The sequence below is a fragment of the Astatotilapia calliptera genome, unplaced genomic scaffold (genome assembly GCF_900246225.1).
Source record: "Astatotilapia calliptera unplaced genomic scaffold, fAstCal1.2 U_scaffold_2, whole genome shotgun sequence".
Lineage (NCBI taxonomy): Eukaryota > Metazoa > Chordata > Actinopteri > Cichliformes > Cichlidae > Astatotilapia > Astatotilapia calliptera.
In genome coordinates, this window is record NW_020535729.1 from 439531 (window position 1) to 459451 (window position 19921).

The following is a 19921-nucleotide window of genomic DNA, read 5'->3' on the forward strand; positions in this document are numbered from 1 at the left end:
AAGTTTGGACTGCAGTCCTAGCGTAACATGCTCAGATATGTAAATACTTCCTGAACACACACATTTCTAGTGCTTCCCAAAGAGTCAAAAGGAAAATCACCAGCAGCGTAACACAATCCAGGAAGTCTTTAAACTCGGGTACAATGAATGTTTCTGTCCGTCAGTTGCTCTGAAATAAGAGCTTAAAGACTTCAGGGGACATGGATGCACTGGACCAACAGTGTGATATAATCTTTATTTAACCCAAAAGTCATTAAGTGCCCGTGTTACTGCAGCCAAAACATTAAACACAGCCTGCAACACCACAAAGCAAAGGCAGGAGAGCTCAGGTAGATAACAAAATACATAATAATAATAATGAAAATGAAATGGAAAAGTCTGAAAATAATGTAAGAAATGTATAAAACCACCTCTTTAACAGTAATAATAAATAATAATCAGGACCGGCTGTGTTGCTTTAAAAGGAACTGCTCTTTGATTTTATATCTGCAGAGACGATTTGAATCCAGGAAGTGCTGCGACTCGAACACTCGAGTGCTATCATCACTGTTTAATTTAATGCTTTCAAACACAAGAATCGTTAAACAAATGTGGCTCTGTGTGCATGATCTAATCTAAAACTTTAAAATCACTGTGGCGCTCACAGAACCCCAGAGCTCCGGCTCATCTGAGGGAAAACATCACATGTTAATTTGTCAAATAAGCAGTTTGTTAAGGTTTAATATTTATTCAGAGGAAAACCTAAAGAAACGAAATCCCTGATGACAGAGAGGACGGCCTTTACTCTGAGGAAGCCGTCAGTGTGCTGAGCATGTGGAGGCTAAATAAAAAGAGGTGTTTATTTCGTCTCAGAGGGCACTCCAACTGTTTAGACCGATTACTTTTAAGTAAAAGTTACCCAGTTTAACTCTGTTTTATGTCCCTCATCTTTAAAGGGCAAAGAGGTTTTTCTTATTCTGACTTTCATTAAAAAATACACATAATAAAAAAAAACCTGAAACCTCTTAAATTCCCATTTGATTTCTGCTTTTTTTATGTGTCTTTTTTGTGTGTACCTGATTTAATTGTGCTTAAATGCAAAGATGTTAAAGGTGTTTACACCTCAGTGGTTTCCTGGTTTAGTGTTTCAGTCCCATCTGTGATTAGAAAACGTGTCTCTTTGGTTGACAGCAGCGGAAACCTGCAGTCGTTTCAGGTACACAAGCTCAGACTGGTGAGGTTTAACGACTGTATCTGCATATTTAAATTGCATTAAAGCTTAAAGTTTGCATTTTTACAGGCGTGGCCTCTTTGACTCACAAGTGCATGGCGACACGGGCAGCTGCAGCAGCTGATCACTGAACACAGGTACGAGTTCAGAAAGGTTTCAAAATACAGCCCAACTGTTGAAATCCAGCAGACTGATTAAATGAAACGATTTCGTTCATCATTTGTGCGAACTGGTGTGACATGAACTTTCACAGAGGACTTTCCTCTTAAACAAAAGCCACAAAGGAAACAAAAGTTTACATTTCTACCATAATCCAGTGAAAAAAGGCACAAATTAGTTCAAAACATCACAAGAATGAAGGGGAAAAAGTCTTTTTGTGGGGCCCAGTTTTACTCTCAGTGTGCTGAATGACTGTTATGCTGTGGGGTGAACAAGAGTGATGGTCCCTAACGCTCACAGAGAAGGTTAAAGTTCATCTAAAGGGGAAATGTGAGACCAGCTCAGCAGTCACTGCAAAGGGCAGTAACCCCAGCACACACACACACACACCTTACCCTTTACGCTCACCTTTAACTGTACTTCACACACACCGAGTGGCTACACGGCGGCCTGTCCAGCGTCCCCGGTGCCTTTACTAAATATAACTGCACTTTACTGGAGTGGTGGGGGAGGGGCACACTCTGTATATGACACATAGTGTAAGTTCTCCTGCAGCATTTGATCGTACTGTCTGTGTCAGTAAAGTGGAAGTTTGTCGCTTAACTTCACCGTGACGTGTAACTGTAGTTCTGCAGCAGTACGAGGGGGCTGCAGTACTATAGCAACAAAATCACATGTTGCACTAGAAGTTCACAATTTTATATTTCAATAACACCACTTTTAGTTGTACTACTCTTAGCAGTAATAATTTATGTTGCCTTTTAACCACATACACAGATGTTTGTTTTTATACACCTGTGGGGACTCGTGTTTACAAAGGTCTCCAACTAAAAGGTGAACAGCAGAGTGTTTGTAAGGGTTTTTGGCTGGTGCCATGTTGATCTTTTTAGAGTCAGGCGTGGCCATGTTTGGATGAGAGTTTGGAGTGCTAAGTTATGACCTTATGCCATCTTGCAGGGTTATAAAGTCGCGTCCATGGACTGAATGAGTGCACCACACGGGCACAGAGATCAGCCTTTTTGGGCATCTTGTACAAACATGTTTACTTCAGTTCTACGTTTGGACATTTTAACTTGGGAGATCATGGGAACTGAATTACTGTTGGAGGCCCGAGTGGACATTACAGGAACTGCAGTTTTTAGCATTTCAGCTCTTGTCTACAGGTCAGAGGTCAGCCGATCGGTCCCTATAAAGCACATTCAGTACTAGTGTGTTTGGTCTGTGTTTTCAAACATTTTATAAGCTAAGGTATGTTTTCCCGTTTCTTCAATTAGATGATATTCTCAGCTGCCTTAAAATAAAAATTTATTTGAAAGAGTGCATCATACAAAGCTCTAAAGTTAGCCACACCTCTTCACTGAGGTAAGACTTTTATTCCTCTTCTGCTTAGTTTTCCTCTACATTACTTTTAAGCTGTCTGTGCTGATATGCTAACAAGGTTTCTGGGAGAACTATAAGGATCTTTATGCATATGGGATCATATTTAAAGGGTGAGTTCAAGAAGAAAAAGTCATTTGTGGGCGGCTATGCTTGGTATATTTTTACTATGTTACTTTTAAATCAAAATAAGAGCACATTTTTACATTATAGGGATATTTCAGAGAGTCCTCATGCCTTTGAAAGACTAAAGAGCCATGATAACCCTCTAGGTTAACATGTGCCCACACATGTGTAGGATGACACATGTCTGGGCTTGTACAGTTTTCATTGTGAGAGCCATTTTTAGCTTGACTCCAAAATAATGCGAATGTTTCTACATTATGAGAATCTTTTTCAGTCATTGTCATGTTCACACCCACAGTTAACCCAACACACGTGTTTTTGGACTGTGGGTGAAGCTGTAGTTCCCCTAGAGAACCCAAACAAGCACAGGGAAAACAAACAAATTCAGTCTGGCCTGGTTTTGAGGTGGAGGGCATTTTTTCATCCTTTTTTATAAAGCCACAAAAGCCTTTTCTGCTTCATAGTAGAGTGTGAAGGGAAGGGAGGCGGGAGGTGTGAGGGCTCATATCTGGTTTTGGAGTCAGTTAGTTTTGGACTTGACAAGCCAGTATATTAATGTGTACAAAAAGCAATTTGGATGTGTGCACACATACCTGTGCAGGTTTTAAACCAGAATAATGAAGACATTCAGCATGTGATGATATTTATGTATGAAGAGGAAGTTTTGTATTTTATGGAAAAGTTGGCCTTTTCTCCTTCAGAGCACTCTTTGAACACACAAACATGGCTTTGAGGTTCAGGTTTAGATCAGGAGACTTGATAAGGCAGTGAGTCAATATGGGCCCAACTTATACAGAAAGACAAAAGTGCGTGTATTGTTTAAACACTATATAAGCTCTAACAAGGAGTTGTACGTAATACTAATACTACAACTTGTTGTGGCATATTTAATCAAATATTAGGTGTGATGCGCGTATATGAGTGCACTAGACTGTCTTATTTTTTAGCTGTGTGTCGCACAGTAAATCAGCCCCTGAAGAAGAGGTGTTTGTAGAAAACATTTGAAGCACACACACACACACACACACACACACACACACACACACACACACACACACACACACACACACACACACACATATAAAGACACCCTCACAATGTAAGTATAACCATGTTTGTTTTTATTTCATTCAAGTGTGCAATCAGTTTTCACAGAGCTCTGATTGGACGCTGGTCAATCGCCACTGTAGAAAAATAATGGTAACACTATGTTCCTGCGTTAAACATGAGGTGTACTCTCAGGTTAAAAGCTACCACACGGTAACTTATACCAGAGAAAACACTGATTCATCTCTACAGCAGGAAACACACCTGAAGATTGAAAATGACTTAAAAAAAAAAAAAAAAACTAAAGAAGCTCAGATGTAGAAACACAGGGAGGAGGGTAGGGGAAGGGAGGCGGGAGGTGGCATCCATCTCATGTGGTGAAGGTGACTGTCTTGTCCTAATAACCAGCCTTTCTCAGGTACTCAACGATTTTGAACACCTTGCTGGATAGCTGACCACCAGAGGCGTCTTTCGTGCCCTTGGCTATGACTATCGCTGTAGAGACAGACAGAAAGCAGGAGCGTGTCAGCCTCAGAGATTTGGAGTGAATTCAAAGGATAAAAATGTGCTGAGTCAACGGGAACATCTTACCTGTTTTTGCCTTTCCGACACATACGCTGAATGTGTTTCCTTCGGCGTCTGCTGAGGTCTTCAGGTCCAGCGCAAAGACTGGGTCAACGTCCATCTGGTCTCGGATCAGCCGGCACCTTACTCCACCGATGTGAACGCCATTCTGAGCGAAGCTCGACCGGTCGTTAGCACCCAGCTTCTTGATCTCATCGACCTAAAAAAGGGAAACAGAGCGAGAGATAGAGATTACCATACCATCTTCATCCGCTTTATCTGAGGCTGGGTCGCGGGGGCAGCAGCCTAAGCAAAGAGGCCCAGACCTCCCTCTCCCCAGCCACCTCCTCCAGCTTATCCGGTGGAACACCAAGGCGTTCCCAGGCCAGCCGAGAGATATAATCTCTCCAGCGTGTCCTGGGTCTGCCCCGGGGCCTCCTCCCGGTGGGACGTGCCTGGAACACCTCACCCAGGAGGTGCCCAGGGGGCATCCTTGTCAGATGCCCGAACCACCTCAGCTGGCTCCTTTCGATGTGGAGCAGCAGCTGCTCTACTCTGAGCCCCTCCCGGATGGCCGAACTTCTCACCCTATCTCTAAGGGAGAGGCCAGATAGAGATTAGTGGATCTATTTAACTGAGTCCTCCAAATTCCCAGCCACCTTGAAGTACCCACCATGACCAGCATGGGCTCTTCTCCTTTTACAGCCTGAGTTTATTTAAATCTCACAATAAAAAAGCAGCCGCTGTGTGCGGAGGATCATAAACAAGCGTCGGAATAGGAAGCTAAAGTCATTGAAACATGATTTAATGTGGTGTGACCATTGTGAGCATGCAGAGTAGGAAGTGAGAGAGAGAAAAACGACATTCTTGCTCATTGGTTTGTGTGTTTCCAGCTGGAATCGGAACAAATAATAACTTTGTTGCGCCGCCTGTTGATACTGGTTTTACTGGTTTGTCTGAGCTTTGTTAGTGTGTCACATTGACACAGCTGACGCACTGGCCTAGTTCAGACACCATCCACTAATCAGAGTGTTTTTACCAGCTCTGAGGTCACAGAAATGTTTTCATTTAATGCATTTATCACAAATAAAGTCATTTTTTCATGATTATGCATCTGTGATATATATATATATATATATATATATATATATATATATATATATATATATATATATATATATATATATATATATATATATATATATATATATATATATATATATATATATATATATATATATATATTCTTTTAACTAGAAAATTAAAAATGATCTAATCTGGTTTTAGGACTGCATCACATTTATAGCTTCAGGTATTGATTTATCTATTAAATAATCCCTTGTTTTATAAGTCAGTTACCTATTAACTGCATCATTAATACTGCTAATTAGATTATTTTAAATCAGAAAAATAAAAAAATACAGTATAATCAATAATTCTAATAAAAAGAAAAGCTTTACTTTACGTTTTTATATTAAAAATAAAAGATTATTATCATAGTATATAATAATATACACTGTTATGGGACTGCATTGGATTTCTGGGGATTTCAGTCTGGTTTTATTATTGAAATTAAATTATTAATCAAATGTATTTGTTGAAAGTTGAGATGCGGTTGAAGAAGTTGAAGTGTTGACTTGCAGAAATAAAACATGATTGCTGCTGTCAAAGAAACTGTCGCTGCACTTTGCTCTGAAGCAGCAGAGCTGAATCACATGAACTGTGATGACAGCTAGTTTCACATCTGTCATGTACGTGGACAGATTTGACCTTTTGAAGTGTTTCTTCTCAGAAGGAAAAGTTTTCACTGCACTTCATTTCTCAGAAAACGTGTTTTGTGAGTGAGACTCAGAGAGGAAGGAGGCCTCGAGTGCCTTCAAACTCACCAGGAAGTACATGCATTGTAGCTTTAAACGCAGTCTGTGTTAGATCTCCATTTACACATATGAACCTGACATGCTTAGATTTAGCATGACTTCCTCTTTCTGAGGCCTTCTTTAATTAACAAACCTGCACAGCGTCTGATTCAAAGCTGATCACCGCCAACTGTTTTTGATTTAAACTCAGATGTGCTCGGGCTTCAGCCTCACGTGTAACTGAATTCACACTTCCTGCTTTCTGTCAGCTTTGCTCCGCAGGTTTCTGAGCTCACACGTGAGATTTAACCATCGCTCTGTTTTTGTGGAGACTTTTCTGAGAAGTGAAGGGAGCTGCAGGAAGATCGAGGAGGAAAGAATGTGAGGACGACAAGTCAAGACATGAACACACACACACCAAAATGCACACGCTGCTGCCTGCACAGGCAAAACCACTTCCCAAAAAACATCAGCCAATCAGAGAGGAGCCCACTAGTGAGTGTAACAAACCCACGCAAATGCACACAGAGTGTTTTTAAAAGCAGGAACGAACTTCTTTAATTTTATAATTTAAAGTTTACAAACTGTAAAAAAGACAAATCCTGCAGACGTGTGTGTCCATGTGTGTGTGTTTGAGACATTGTGCAACACTCCACTCCGTACCTCAGTGTGTGTGTGTGCGTGTGTGTGTGTCTCAGAAACAAGAAGTGATCGTCTCGTCTTCCTGTATTCGCTGTTTTTCGGCATTGTCTCCTTATAAGGTAGTTAAAGCAAACGCACAGCACAAACACCCGGAAACTACCGGAAGCTCACAACCGTTACGCAGCCTGCTCTGAGACATTAGCATTCATCTTTTTCCATTTCCATTTTCCAAAATGTGTAGAAAAACGAGCACCTCAGGTGAAACGTTTTTTGTCACACTGAAAGATTATTTTATGGAAATTAAATAAAACCTAAAAACCTTTAATAGCACGTGTTTTATTTCCAGTTATAATTACCACCATTTCCAGAAAACTACATGTACTGTAGCATGTTTGTGCTTTCTGGCAAAAGTTAAAACGAGGGAGTTTAAACACATCTCCTGAACTCCTGAAAAGTTGTTTCTACACCTGAACTAAGATCAAAACTAAAAAAAAAAACATAAAAAAAACATTTCTCTTTGTACTTTTAAAAATTAAAAGCTAAGGGAAGAAGCCAATGAGCTGAGAATTGTCATCTTGTTGCTCAGTGACTTTCCCCTTTGAAGCCAAGCTTTAAATTTCTGACTTTTTTTTAAAAAAACCTGTATGGCACACGTGTTTTCCTGCAGCACCTGAACACAGCACTGAGAGCGGGAAGTGAGCTAGACAGGCAACAAACTGAACACACCCAAAGCTCAAGAAGAAGACACGGACATGCAAAATAAGAAGCTGTTTCCAAGAAATTTTCTCATAGCAACAGAAAATGAGCCAAAGGAGTGGCAGTTTGTGCAGGTTGATGTCGCCAGTCTGAGCAAGTTTTTAAGTGTGAGGTTGTTTGAAAACTCTTGGCAGAAGCTTTAAAGGAGGAAGTGGACTTTTTTTTTACATATATTTAGCAGTTTGTAGAGGCAGGAAGAGGAACAGTGTGTGTTTGTGTGTACCGTGACTTGGATGCCGGGTGAGCTGGCCCAAACGCTCTCCTGCCCAGCTGTGATTCCACAGATGGCTGCCTCTGACACCGGGCACGTCCCGCTCTGGTCGGGCGTCTTCAAGTTATCAATATAACCTTGCCACGACATCCTGATCAATAACACACACACTGATCAATAACCTCGATTCACAAGCACCAAATCAATATTACCTTTAGCTATGTGTGAAAGAGAGAGAGAGAGAGAGAGAGAGGTGGGACAGCTCGCTAGCTTACCTGTGCAGGTAGAGTCTTGGGTGTGAGGAAGAGGGGAGAGAGCAGTCGAATGCAGAAAGAAGGAAGAAGAGTTGTCTTTTATACACCCAACCACTCCCAGCCTGCTGGCAGCTTCCTCTCTCACTGTCACTGTTGAGTGAGAGAGTCGCCCGACCCCTCCCCCTCTCTGTCACTCTCTCTCACTCACCTGGGAAGTAAAAAAAAAAACAAGGAAGTGATTTGATCAGCACACAAACATCCACTCATTTAAACCTCTAAAACATCAGTCCTGTAACCCGCTGAGCTGTAATCGGTCAGTCGGCGTCTCTGTGGAGAGACCTGCATTATTAAATTGAACTGTTAACCAAGCATTAACCTCCAGTGCTGAAAAAGGCACGTGCAGTTCCTCTAACATCCACTTGAAGCAGTGAGTCAGTCAGCATAGACTCACGTTATACTGTCCAACTTTACTGCAGATATAAACCCATTTACAGCCTGATTTGATGTAGTTTTCTGACAGGTTGTGGAGTTCCACACGGCTCTATTATCGGTCCTCTGCTTTTTATTCAACTTTGTATTATAGTCTTGTTTTTAAAAGCACATATTAGGGAGGTTAATATTTAACATATTGAAATTGTATTAATACTTAAAGTTACATTAGGGTGTTGCCTCTTTGATGGACAGGTGGGCATAGATGCTAGATTGTAACTCCATCTCAGCTAACTGGACTCCCTGAACTGGACCTCTGGACTGTGTATATGCTGTTGGAGCTGTTTTAACATTTTTTATGCAATTATCAAAAACAATAATATGGCTGCTGTGTCAATAATTGTACTGAGAGTCCATGAAGCTCCAGTTTTGGTAACATAAACGCTACTGAGCACTAATTAACAGCTGTCATCGTGTGACATGATTGTGTGTGTGCTCCCATACAGTCTGTGGATGTAGCTTTTTAACCAAGCTTGTTAGCATTAGCTAATAGCTGAGTGCACCACTCACCTCTTTTCTAAATTTGGTCACTTCTGGCTCAAAAAATCCCCAACTACCTACAATATAGCAGCAGTTTTGATCAGTAAGATTGAACACAGTGAATTGCGCTTTAACTTGAAATGAGAATTACAATATTTGACAGTGACTGTTGTGTTTTACTCGCTGTAATTTGTGAACTTTTAGTTCTTGTTCTCTGATCAGACATAATATTAAATACTTATAAGAGTGAACAAATCTCAAAATACACGCCATAAACATGCTTGTTTCAGCTGTAAAATTGGACATCTTAACATGGGAGTCTGTGTGGTCGATATCTTCGAGTGGACATCTGAGGCACTGCAGGATTTTCTGCTAACCTCAGGTCTGGGACTGGGGTTAATGGTCAGATTGCACTGTTAGTAACTAACCTAGTTATCCTTAATCTCTTAGTGAGTGAGTGCAGCGGAAGGTTTGTGAGGTGTGAGCAGCTCAGTTAAAACCGTCAGCGAGCAAGAAGCTGCTGAGAAACTTGTCGTCCCACACAAACCACTTCCTCCTGACGCGTTTCACTTCACATCCACTCCCATGGCTGAGATGTAGCTCACATTCAGAGACATTAAAACACGCGACCGTTGTATTAAAGTAAACCTATATTGATCCCCAACTGTTAACCTTAGACATCAGCAGCCTCACCCACAGTTGCAGTGCATTGTGGGAGCTGCAGTTCAGCAGAGGTGACCTAGAAGGCAGATTCAGTGAAAGCCATGGCGTCTCTATCTGCTCCCACATGCTGCATACCTCAGGTTAACACACACACAGACCACACACACATACCTGAGCTAGTTCAGGCCTGTGTGTGTCAGTGGCGTGTTTAAACACGACGGTCATGCTATCACTATCTAGTACTCCCACCCAGTCACAGTGTGTACTTTTACGACAAACCAACATGAATGAAGTGGTTTTCATGAAATCAGTAACACGAACTGGAGGAGTAACTTCAGGGTTTTGCATCTCTTGGAGGACCGGCTCCTCAGCAGCATGCAAAGAAAGGGAAACAAGTCTAACGGGTACAGGGTCTCTACCTCTGACTCCAGGCAAAAGGGTTTGTGAAGAATGAAAAACATGCTGAAGCATCAGTCAGGTCCAAAGGGAAAAGAAATGTGAGGTGAATTGGGAGGGACAGGTTGATACAGGCCGGCATGTAGAGTATGCATACCCTGAGGAAATGCTCTCTTTCTGCCTTTCTGCGGCAGGAAACAGGAACCAAACCTCATTGACATTTTGTTCGATTTTACCTTAGACTGCAGTTTGACAAGACTCTGATCTTCTCTCATTCTTGTTCCCACTCATGTGCTACTAAACTTCATGTCATGATGCTGCCTATGCAGTATCATATCCATCACACCTTGATGCAAAGCAAAGTGAACGAGTCACGCTGACATGAAGATGAAATGCTCACAGATCACAGAGGAGGGAAGGCTGAAGGATCCGCACTGTCAGAAAGTTCATTTAAAAATCTGTAAAAGAAACAAGTTTGGACACTACAGAGTGACAGAAAGCTGTGCAATATGCTGTGGTTGTTAGCAGAGCTTAAAGTGAGATATGGCGGGTGTGGCAACCCTTAGATTGCCTGCAGAGTGGTGAAAATGATCACTTCACAGAGTAATTTGCACTGTGAGCTCCTGTAGATTCCTCTTTGTGTGCAGGCTGTGGTCAGCTGACTTGCTGCTGCTGCTGCTGAGGTTTCCTGTCCTTTGTGGACAGTTTTTAACCAGCTGAATTCAATAAGTTAAAAATAGATGTTATATGAGCTTCAACAGCCGATTTCCAGCACTGTATGAAGGTGGTATACAAATCAGAATTCAGTGAGCCACTCTAATCAGCATCGTCATCTTAAATTTAGACTGATGTCTGCCACTTGATGTAACCTTCAAGTAACCTTGACCATGAACACCGCAGTCTGCGAACGTCACCACAATACTGCAAACTAATCAGTTCAGTCTGCAGTAAACGCCAAACGGTCTCTGTGTTCACGCAACATTCCACATGACAGGTAAGAACACAAACTGAGAAACACATCATATCTGATATCTGATTTAACTCCTTTTAAAGTGTTGTTTTATGGTAGTGACCGCCAAGTCTTCAGCTAAAGCTAACCGCATGCTATTTGGAGACTAAACTTGACAAGTCAGTAGTTTTAAATATGCAAGACAACGTGCAAAACATATTCTGCATCGCAGGCCTCCAAAGATAAGGATCAGAGACTGTTATTTCTGAGAGGCTGATACAGCTGTGGGACCATAGGTCACCATGTGCTGGTGGCAGGGCGCCGTTATGTGTCACTGATTTGCGTTGACAACCAAGAGTCATCCACACTGAGTGAACAGAAAACTGGATTCTTGACTAGTTTTCAGCTCTCCTGTGGAACGAGGACTTTCCATCGGTTATATTGAGAGCAGGAATCTGGCGTGATGCTCATCTAGAGAATCATGAGCTGATTAAATCAAATTGAAACTCATTCTTTAGGCTGTGTGCCGCGCTCTGACGCAAGAGAGAAGCACGCTGAAGTGAGAAAGCTTTCAGTAGAGACGAGTCTTCGCTCGGATTGAACAGCCCTGATCAATCAGGCAAATCAAAGAGAAGCCGGAGGCCTCCAGTCTGCAGCTCAGGCACCATTTATGGAGGTTAAAGCAGAACGTACAACACACACACACACACACACACACACACACACACACACACACACACACACACACACACACACACACACACACACACACACTTCCTCAGTAACTGAACTCTTGCTTTCTGACTCAAGTTGAAAGAAGTCGAAGCGAGTGAGAGAAGAGGAAGTGGTGTTCTCCTCAGTCTCACACACACTTTACTGCACTTTAAGTACTATCAAGTGTGTGTGTGTGTCCTTATATGGAGAAGCACAGTGAAGTGAAGTGTGTGTCTGTGTGCTTGTGTGTGCACGTGTGTGATGGCACGCTTAGAGCATGTAAATTGACTTTTTATAGACGACACTTGTCGAGTTTAATGGGAAACAGAAAATTTAAACTGTGCTCAGTGTCTTCTTTAAAGGCCACACCCACTTCCTACCACTAGATCGTTCTTCCTGTGACACACAAACACACATGCACACCTCCTCCACCCTTCCACCTCTGCAGAGTTGAACAGATGCTCTCACCTCATTTAGAGGAGGAGGAGGAGGAGGGGCATCACACTAAGGAAGATGCTTCAAATATGGTGTTTTTTTAGTCTCTTTGTAGTTGCTTGCTGCCTTTTTACTAAACTGTGACTTTCTAACAGGAAGTAAAGACGCGTTCATGCAGGGACTCAGAGCGATAGGCATTGATGCAGACTTTGTACAAGCAGTGAGTGCTTTGTGGTAAAAACAATAAAACACGGGGGAAAAACCCCTGACTTTAAATGTGTGTGAGGATTGAGAGCTACATGATGGCAGAGGTTCAACTCTCAATCTGAAGCAAAGCTGCAGTTTTAAGGCCTCTGTGAGCATTGAAATGAATTCAGGATCTGTTTCAAAATATCTGCCTGTAGGTGTTGTTTCTAGAAGGACTTGGATTACATTCAGGGTGAAGACACGGCCTGCCTGAACACGACTGCCCCCCCTCACACGCCCGTGATGATCCAACACAACAGCACATCAGTGTTGAAACGACCGCTTGTTTTGTAATTTTGTGTCTTAATTGCAGAAACCATTTCACACCATCCTATCACTGCACAGAAGTCTTGAGCCATCCCTTGAAAATTAAAAATGAGTACAGTGATTTATTGAAACACCAGCAAACAAGCACGAAATATGGAATATGGGGCAGAAACAGAGTTTTTGCAGTTCTGACCAGCCTTCTGAGCAGTTCACATAATTTCTTTTAAAATTTTCGATTCTAAGTTATAATAGTTTTCAATTTGAAACCTATTCTAAACATATCTGTCCGTCTTCTATAGCTTATAGTCGGATTCATTTAATCTCCTTAGCTATTGCAACATGTTTATCAACACATTAAATCACATTTCCTTTTAATTAGAAAAGGTGTTATTACAACATGTTCCCTTTTTGGGGGGTTTAATTTGACGTGTCGTAGCCACAGTACTGAGGGCTTCCCTTTTCTTTTTATATAATAAACATTTGGTCTGAGTCACAGCAGCCTTTCAGCCTGAACTCTCTGAGGAGCTTCCTGTAATGTCTTTAAGTATCTTCAGGAATAGTTCTCCGGGTTTTTGAAGAGCATTTAAAGCTCTTTTTTGGATGTTTCTTCCTTTTGTTACATTCTGTCAAGCTACGCTGACGTCCGGGCTCTGATAGTGTTCACCGCACTGGCTTTGTGTTTGGCATCATTGTCTGAAAATAAAGCTGCTGCCAATCAGATGCTTTCCAGGTGGTATTAAAAGATGGATTAAAACATGATGGTACTTTTCTGTTTTCATCATTCATCACTTCAACACACCTGTTCCAATCATTTCCACTCCCCTCCTTTCCCCTCCTACTGAACTGCCCTCCTGGATTTTTTTCTTAAGGTCATGACTTTCAGATACTGTTCATCTGCTGGAGATTTTCAGGCCTCACATTTCTTCTTTATCCTCCACTGGGCCAGTTTTAGATTCAGCTAAACAAATTGTACTGAGGGTTGTTTTTGTGACAGGCTGCTGGTAACAAATGACCCAAAGATACAGTTTAAAACTGGTTCTTTGCTAAGTTGCCTGTAGGCACAACGCTGGTCCATTCACTGTGTTGGGAGCCTTGGTTACAGTTGAATGATTCGCAAGTCAGAATTAAACATTCCTGTGAAAATGTTTAGGTACAAGGACTGGACTGAAAATTAGTGAAAAAGCAGCCAGTGTCCAAAGAAGTCATTGACTCCCAGAAAGCTTCAGAATCTCTGCTTAAAACCACTTTAAAAATCAGAAGAAAGTTAAATCCTTGGAGGCAAAATGTAGAGAAATACCAGGTGACTCAAGACTTTTGCACAGTAATGTCTGACTTGCAGTGATTTTTCTGGAAAGAGCTGTATGTGAGGAAGTGTTGTAGATCTACACCTATGTGTGGATTGTGATCACCGAAGCGTAGCTGGGCCCAGCACGCAACACACCAGTCAAACAAAGTGTAGGTCAAAAGAGCTCGAGCACAGATCACCCAACAAAGATGGAGGAGAAGTGAAGAGTGATCCTTAAGGTTTGAGCTTAGTGAAAGGGTCATGCTGAGCAGGGATGATGGAGGGTTGAGCTCATGTGACACTGAATTGAGGGCTAACAGGTCATCATATAAAGACAAAGGTTTTTAAACATGACAGAAACATTTAATCTTTACTAGGACCTTCTATAGGTTTAGGTGATCAGTGTGGTGTTGTCTAACAGAGATGTCATGAAAATTAAAACACTTGACCGATTTTTATCCTGATCCTCTGTCCAACCTCGTTTAGATGACTATCACAGCAGGTGTAAAACACCTTTCCTGAAGCTTTTAATCTGAAACTTTTCTTAGAGCCATTAAACTGTATTTCCCTTTTCATGGCGTCTTAGAAACTTCTTAGGAACCTCCTACTTATTTCTTCTTTCCAATGTGTTTTTCTGGGGATTTTCATTGTTTTAAAACTGTTGATTTTCTAATGAACCCTTTTCCAGCACATTTTTACTTTGCTTTAAATGCTGAGCCTTAAATTTGAAAGTTGACTTAGAGCTATAACATCATCTTTTTTTCTTCTGTGGTTTTAAATTGTTGTTTTTTATTTTTGTATATTACATCATATTTATTAACATATTAAATCAAGTTTCCCTTTAATATAAAACATTTCTGGTGTCACTGTCACATGTTCCCTTTTCTGGAGCTTTTAATGTGACATGTTGCAGCTCTGGTACTCTGTGCTTCCCTTTTCTTTTAATATTAAACCTTTGGCTTGAGCCACTGCAGCTTTTCCAGACCACATTAAATGATCACACTGCAGACTCTGACATATTTGGGTTTAATGTCAGGGGATGTTTGTCGATGAAAGTTATGATAGATGAAAGTTTTGGTAGGACACATGATGTGGACAGTCTGGCAATCACAGAATATTCTAGTCTAAAACTCCAGACAGCTCTAGAGAAAGTTTCAGATTAAAAGCCCTGGAGTGTTTTACACGTTATTCTGTTGGATTAAATCTGATGGAGCTGATTTATAAACACTTCACTGCAGGTATCAGGTGACCTGCAGAGACTGATCCTACAAACAATCCACATCTCAGAAACAGAGTAAACCAAACTGCACCACAGTGATCAGACTAAACCTTCCTGACATGAACACAGTTTCACAGTAAAAACCATGAACCAGCAGAGAGACTACACCCAGCAGCATACACCACCTCTCTGACACAGTACACCCTCGGGCAGGTGGTGTCCCCATAAACAGTCTGAGAAGCTCTGATTATTTACTATGTTCAAACAAACTGAGTGTCCACAAACGTCTGAGCTCACAGTGAGAGCTGCTGGCACAGTTTGGAGGTGTTCTGCCCCCTGCTGGACACACAGAGCTACAACATGAAGATCAGAGGAGGCTGTTGCTGCTTCACCTTTGGAAACAAGAAGGAGGTCAAAATATTTAAAAACAGAGATTGTTTTTAAACCTGTAAAGGAGGAAATCCTGACGAACCAATCCACAGCCAGAAAAGAAGACTAACTCTGTAATGGTCCAATCAGGTGTCAGCTCTGTCAGTGTAGAGGTCGCAGATAGCAAGACGACATAGAATTGACGTTGATTTTTCATCCGATCCGTTGTTATGGTCAGGGTTGAAATGCCACTGTTGTAACAACATTGAAATACTGTGGTAAACCGACTGTGGTAAATCTTACTATAGGGACGTTGTAATGATGTTGATTTACCGTTGTTTTTTTGTCATTGATATTTGATCTATTTGTAGTCGACCAGGTGACAACAACAATGTCGAGAAAAGGTCTATTTATAGTTGACCTTCATTCCGCGCCGGCCACCATCAAAAAGCCATTGATTTGTAGTTGAGCGTTAAACTGCTCTGGTCTGACAGCATCGTTAACACCTTTTGTGAGGTCGCATCTGTTTCAAAGAACAATTCTAGAAAGATTAATGGCTTAAGCAGTGAGAGGCGAAAAACTAATATATCCATAAGTGATGGTGTAACATTCTGCATTCAAGTATAAGTTGTTCTAACTGCTAAAAGTGTTTGCTAGTTTTTGCCTGTCACATATATTTGATATTTGTATATGTAGCTTGCCATCACCAGTGTGAATAGGTGGATGACTGGTTGTGTAAAGCGCTTTGAGGTCCTTAGGGACTAAAGCGCTATACAAATACAGGCCATTTACCACTGTTATCATCTTCAATGCCCTGTACCAACACAGAGCAGAGCAGCTATCTGAACGCTACCCCAACAGATGTCGATTATCTTTTTAATAATTTTACCTCCTCACTGCGTACGACTCTGGATACTGTAGCTCCTGTGAAAACTAAGGTCTCTAATCAGAAGTACCTGACTCCGTGGTATAATTCTCAAACACGTAGCCTAAAGCAGATGACTCATAAGCTGGAGCGGAAATGGCGTGTCACAAATTTAGAGGATCATCATTTTGCCTGGAGAAACAATTTGCTGCTTTATAAGAAGCCCTCCACAAAGCCAGAACATCTTACTATTCATCACTGATTGAAGAAAATAAGAACAACCCCAGGTTTCTCTTCAGCACTGTAGCCAGGCTGACAAAAAGTCAGAGCTCTGTTGAGCCAACCATCCCTTTAACGTTAACTAGTAATGACTTCATGAACTTCTTCACAAATAAAATTTTTATCATTAGAGAAAAAATTACCAATAATCATCCCACAGATATAATATTATCTACAGCTACTCTTAGTACCATTGATGTTAAGTTAGACTCTTTTTCTCCAATTGATCTTTCTGAGTTAACTTCAATAGTTACTTCCTCCAAACCATCAACGGGTCTTTTAGACCCCATTCCTACAAAACTGCTCAAAGAAGTCCTGCCATTAATTAATTCTTCGATCTTAAATATGATCAACCTATCTCTAATAATCGGCTATGTACCACAGGCCTTCAAGCTGGCTGTACTGTACTGGCTTTACTCAAAAAGCCATCTCTAGACCCAGCAGTCTTAGCTAATTATAGGCCAATCTCCAACCTTCCTTTCATATCAAAAATCCTTGAAAGAGTAGTTGTCAAACAGCTAACAGATCATCTGCAGAGGAATGGTTTATTTGAAGAGTTTCAGTCAGGTTTCAGAGCTCATCACAGCACAGGAACAGCTTTAGTGAAGGTTACAAATGATCTTCTTATGGCCTCTGACAGTGGACTCATCTCTGTGCTTGTCCTGCTAGACCTTAGTGCAGCATTCGATACTGTCAACCATAATATCCTATTAGAGCGATTAGAACATGCTGTAGGTATTACAGGTACTGCACTGCAGTGGTTTGTATCATATCTATCTAATAGACTCCAGTTTGTGCATGTAAATGGAGAGCCCTCTTCACACACTGAGGTTAATTATGGAGTTCCACAGGGTTCAGTGCTAGGACCAATTCTTTTTACATTATACATGCTTCCCTTAGGCAGTATCATTAGAAGACATAGCATACACTTTCACTGCTATGCAGATGACACCCAGCTCTATCTGTCCATGAAGCCAGGTAACACACACCAATTAGTTAAACTGCAGGAATGTCTTAAAGACATAAAGACCTGGATGGCCGCTAACTTTCTGCTTCTTAATTCAGATCAAACTGAGGTTATTGTACTCGGCCCTGAAAATCTTAGAAATATGGTATCTAAGCAGATTCTTACCCTGGATGGCATTACCTTGGCCTCCAGTAACACTGTGAGGAACCTTGGAGTCATTTTTGACCAGGACGTGTCCTTCAACGCACATATTAAACAGATATGTAAAACTGCTTTCTTCCATTTGCGCAACATCTCTAAAGTAAGTTTTTTTTTCTTTTGCCACCGGCAGGGGAAGTGGTGGGGGGGAGATAGGCCTCCATACCTTGGAGGGCCTGAGATATCCCCAGAGAGGTGCCGTCTGACACCCAACCTGACATATAGACACAGACATACAGGCACACACAGATACAAACATCCATTCCCACCCTCATGCTCTCATATGCAATTACTCAACACTCAACCAATGTGGAGACAGACATAGAGAGACACTGTACACACGATCACACTCCCCAAGCGTACTCTACGAACCGGGTCTAGGTTAGAGATGGACCGATCCGATATTACGTATCGGTATCGGTCCGATACTGACCTAAATTACTGGATCGGATATCGGAGAAAAATAAAAAATGTAATCCGATCCATTAAATATCACGAAAGCACCTCACAAAACTTGCAACACGCCGTAACTCACCTCAGAACGTTAGCACGTCAGAGCAGTATGCATCACGTGATAGAGCGGCTGTGGCATGCGGGACCTGTCGGTGGTCTGGATAGCATTTGGAGCTTCGCTAGCAACCCCGCATTTCATCTCCGACAAAGTTATCCCGAGAGAAGTAAAGCAAGTGTGTAAGTCCATCTCTGAATGTTTGTAAAGCATTCCTGCGTTAAGCTTAACAAGCGACTCCTCTCGCTCTCCGGCTGCTACTTCAATCATGAAACTGCTTAATGATCAGCTGATCGGCTTTTCTGTCGCGAGTCCTTTTCTGTAGTTTGCTTTTGGCCCACTTTGCACCAGAAAGAGGAAACCAGCGGCTGAACAACAGCAGCACGTTTAAGCTTGATCAGCTGTTGTTAGAATTTATTTAATATTACTTTCTACTCCAGGATCTTTTTCTACGTAGCTGACGGCTGGTAACTGTGCAGGGGCGCATCTAGCAAAGTTTAGCCAGGGGGGCCGATAGGGCATGAACAGGGAAAAGGGGGCACAAAGACATACTTTTCTTTCTTATTCTCATTTAAAATGTCAAGCTTTTAATAAATAATTATCTGACACCCAAAGTTTTAATTTGATGTAAAATGTATAGAAGTCAATTACTGTATATAGTAACTATTAAGTCTAATATATATACCCTAGTAAGCTATAGTACTTTTTCCTTTGTGAAGGTACCATCTGTGCAGTCTGCAATTTTGTTGAAGAAAGATGTTGAATCTATTTAATATTTCTTGAAAAATAATTGATTTCTGTGTATTTTTTTTCACACTGCATCAAATTAAGGTTGATTACGTTGATTAAGCATCATGAGGTGGAGTGTGAGGGGTGGTTCCCTATTTTTTATTTATTTATTTTTGTTGTTGCTGGGAGTTGGAACCCTATTAGTTAGTTGCTTTTTTTAGTGTACCAAATGGGAGGTGGTGGGTTTTAGGCATATTGGAACCTGAGAGCGGGTAAACTGACACACACAGACATACCAGCAAGTAAAACAGGTTGATTACCTAACATTTTATATCATGTGATCGGACTGGGTATCGAGTCTAGGTACCTTTGCCCCTGGAGGGGGAAACTGCACCCAGACCCAGGTGGTGTTACCCTTTTTCATTGCGGTGGGGAGAAGCAGACCGCCCCGACTCCACAGCAGCAGGGAGGCCCCACACTCCAGATCGCAGTCGGACGGCCAAGTCCTCCTCCTAGCCCTCCCGCTTCAGCAGGTCGCAGAGAACGGAGGTGTGTGAAGACTCCAAAACCTCCCTCCGCCCGCTCATATGTAGTGGTGATGCATGTGTGTTCTAAGGTGCATTTAAAACCCAGGAGGGCATGGAGCTACCTGCCAGAGAGC

General features: G+C 41.6%; 1 protein-coding gene across 1 annotated transcript; it reads right to left on the reverse strand.

Moving 5' to 3' along the window:
• Positions 1 to 3972: 3972 nt before the first annotated feature.
• On the reverse strand, positions 3973 to 8308 carry pfn1 (profilin 1). Its single transcript, XM_026160895.1, has 4 exons — positions 8224 to 8308; positions 7961 to 8099; positions 4511 to 4703; positions 3973 to 4414 (listed from the first exon to the last, which is right to left on the reverse strand). Exons 2-4 carry the CDS (start codon positions 8096 to 8098, stop codon positions 4317 to 4319), a joined length of 429 nt encoding a protein of 142 aa, XP_026016680.1. The 5' UTR covers position 8099; positions 8224 to 8308; the 3' UTR covers positions 3973 to 4316.
• Between the last annotated feature and the right edge of the window lie 11613 nt (positions 8309 to 19921).

Bases quoted from the DNA above. Each gene is read 5' to 3' on its own strand.
- pfn1 (XM_026160895.1), bottom strand. From the start codon at position 8,098: ATGTCGTGGCAAGGTTATATTGATAACTTGAAGACGCCCGACCAGAGC. The intron at 4,704-7,960 runs GTACACACAAAC...TCCCTTTTTTAG, and splicing joins CACCCGGCATCCAAGTCACG to GTCGATGAGATCAAGAAGCT. The intron at 4,415-4,510 runs GTAAGATGTTCC...CTGTCTCTACAG, and splicing joins TGTCGGAAAGGCAAAAACAG to CGATAGTCATAGCCAAGGGC.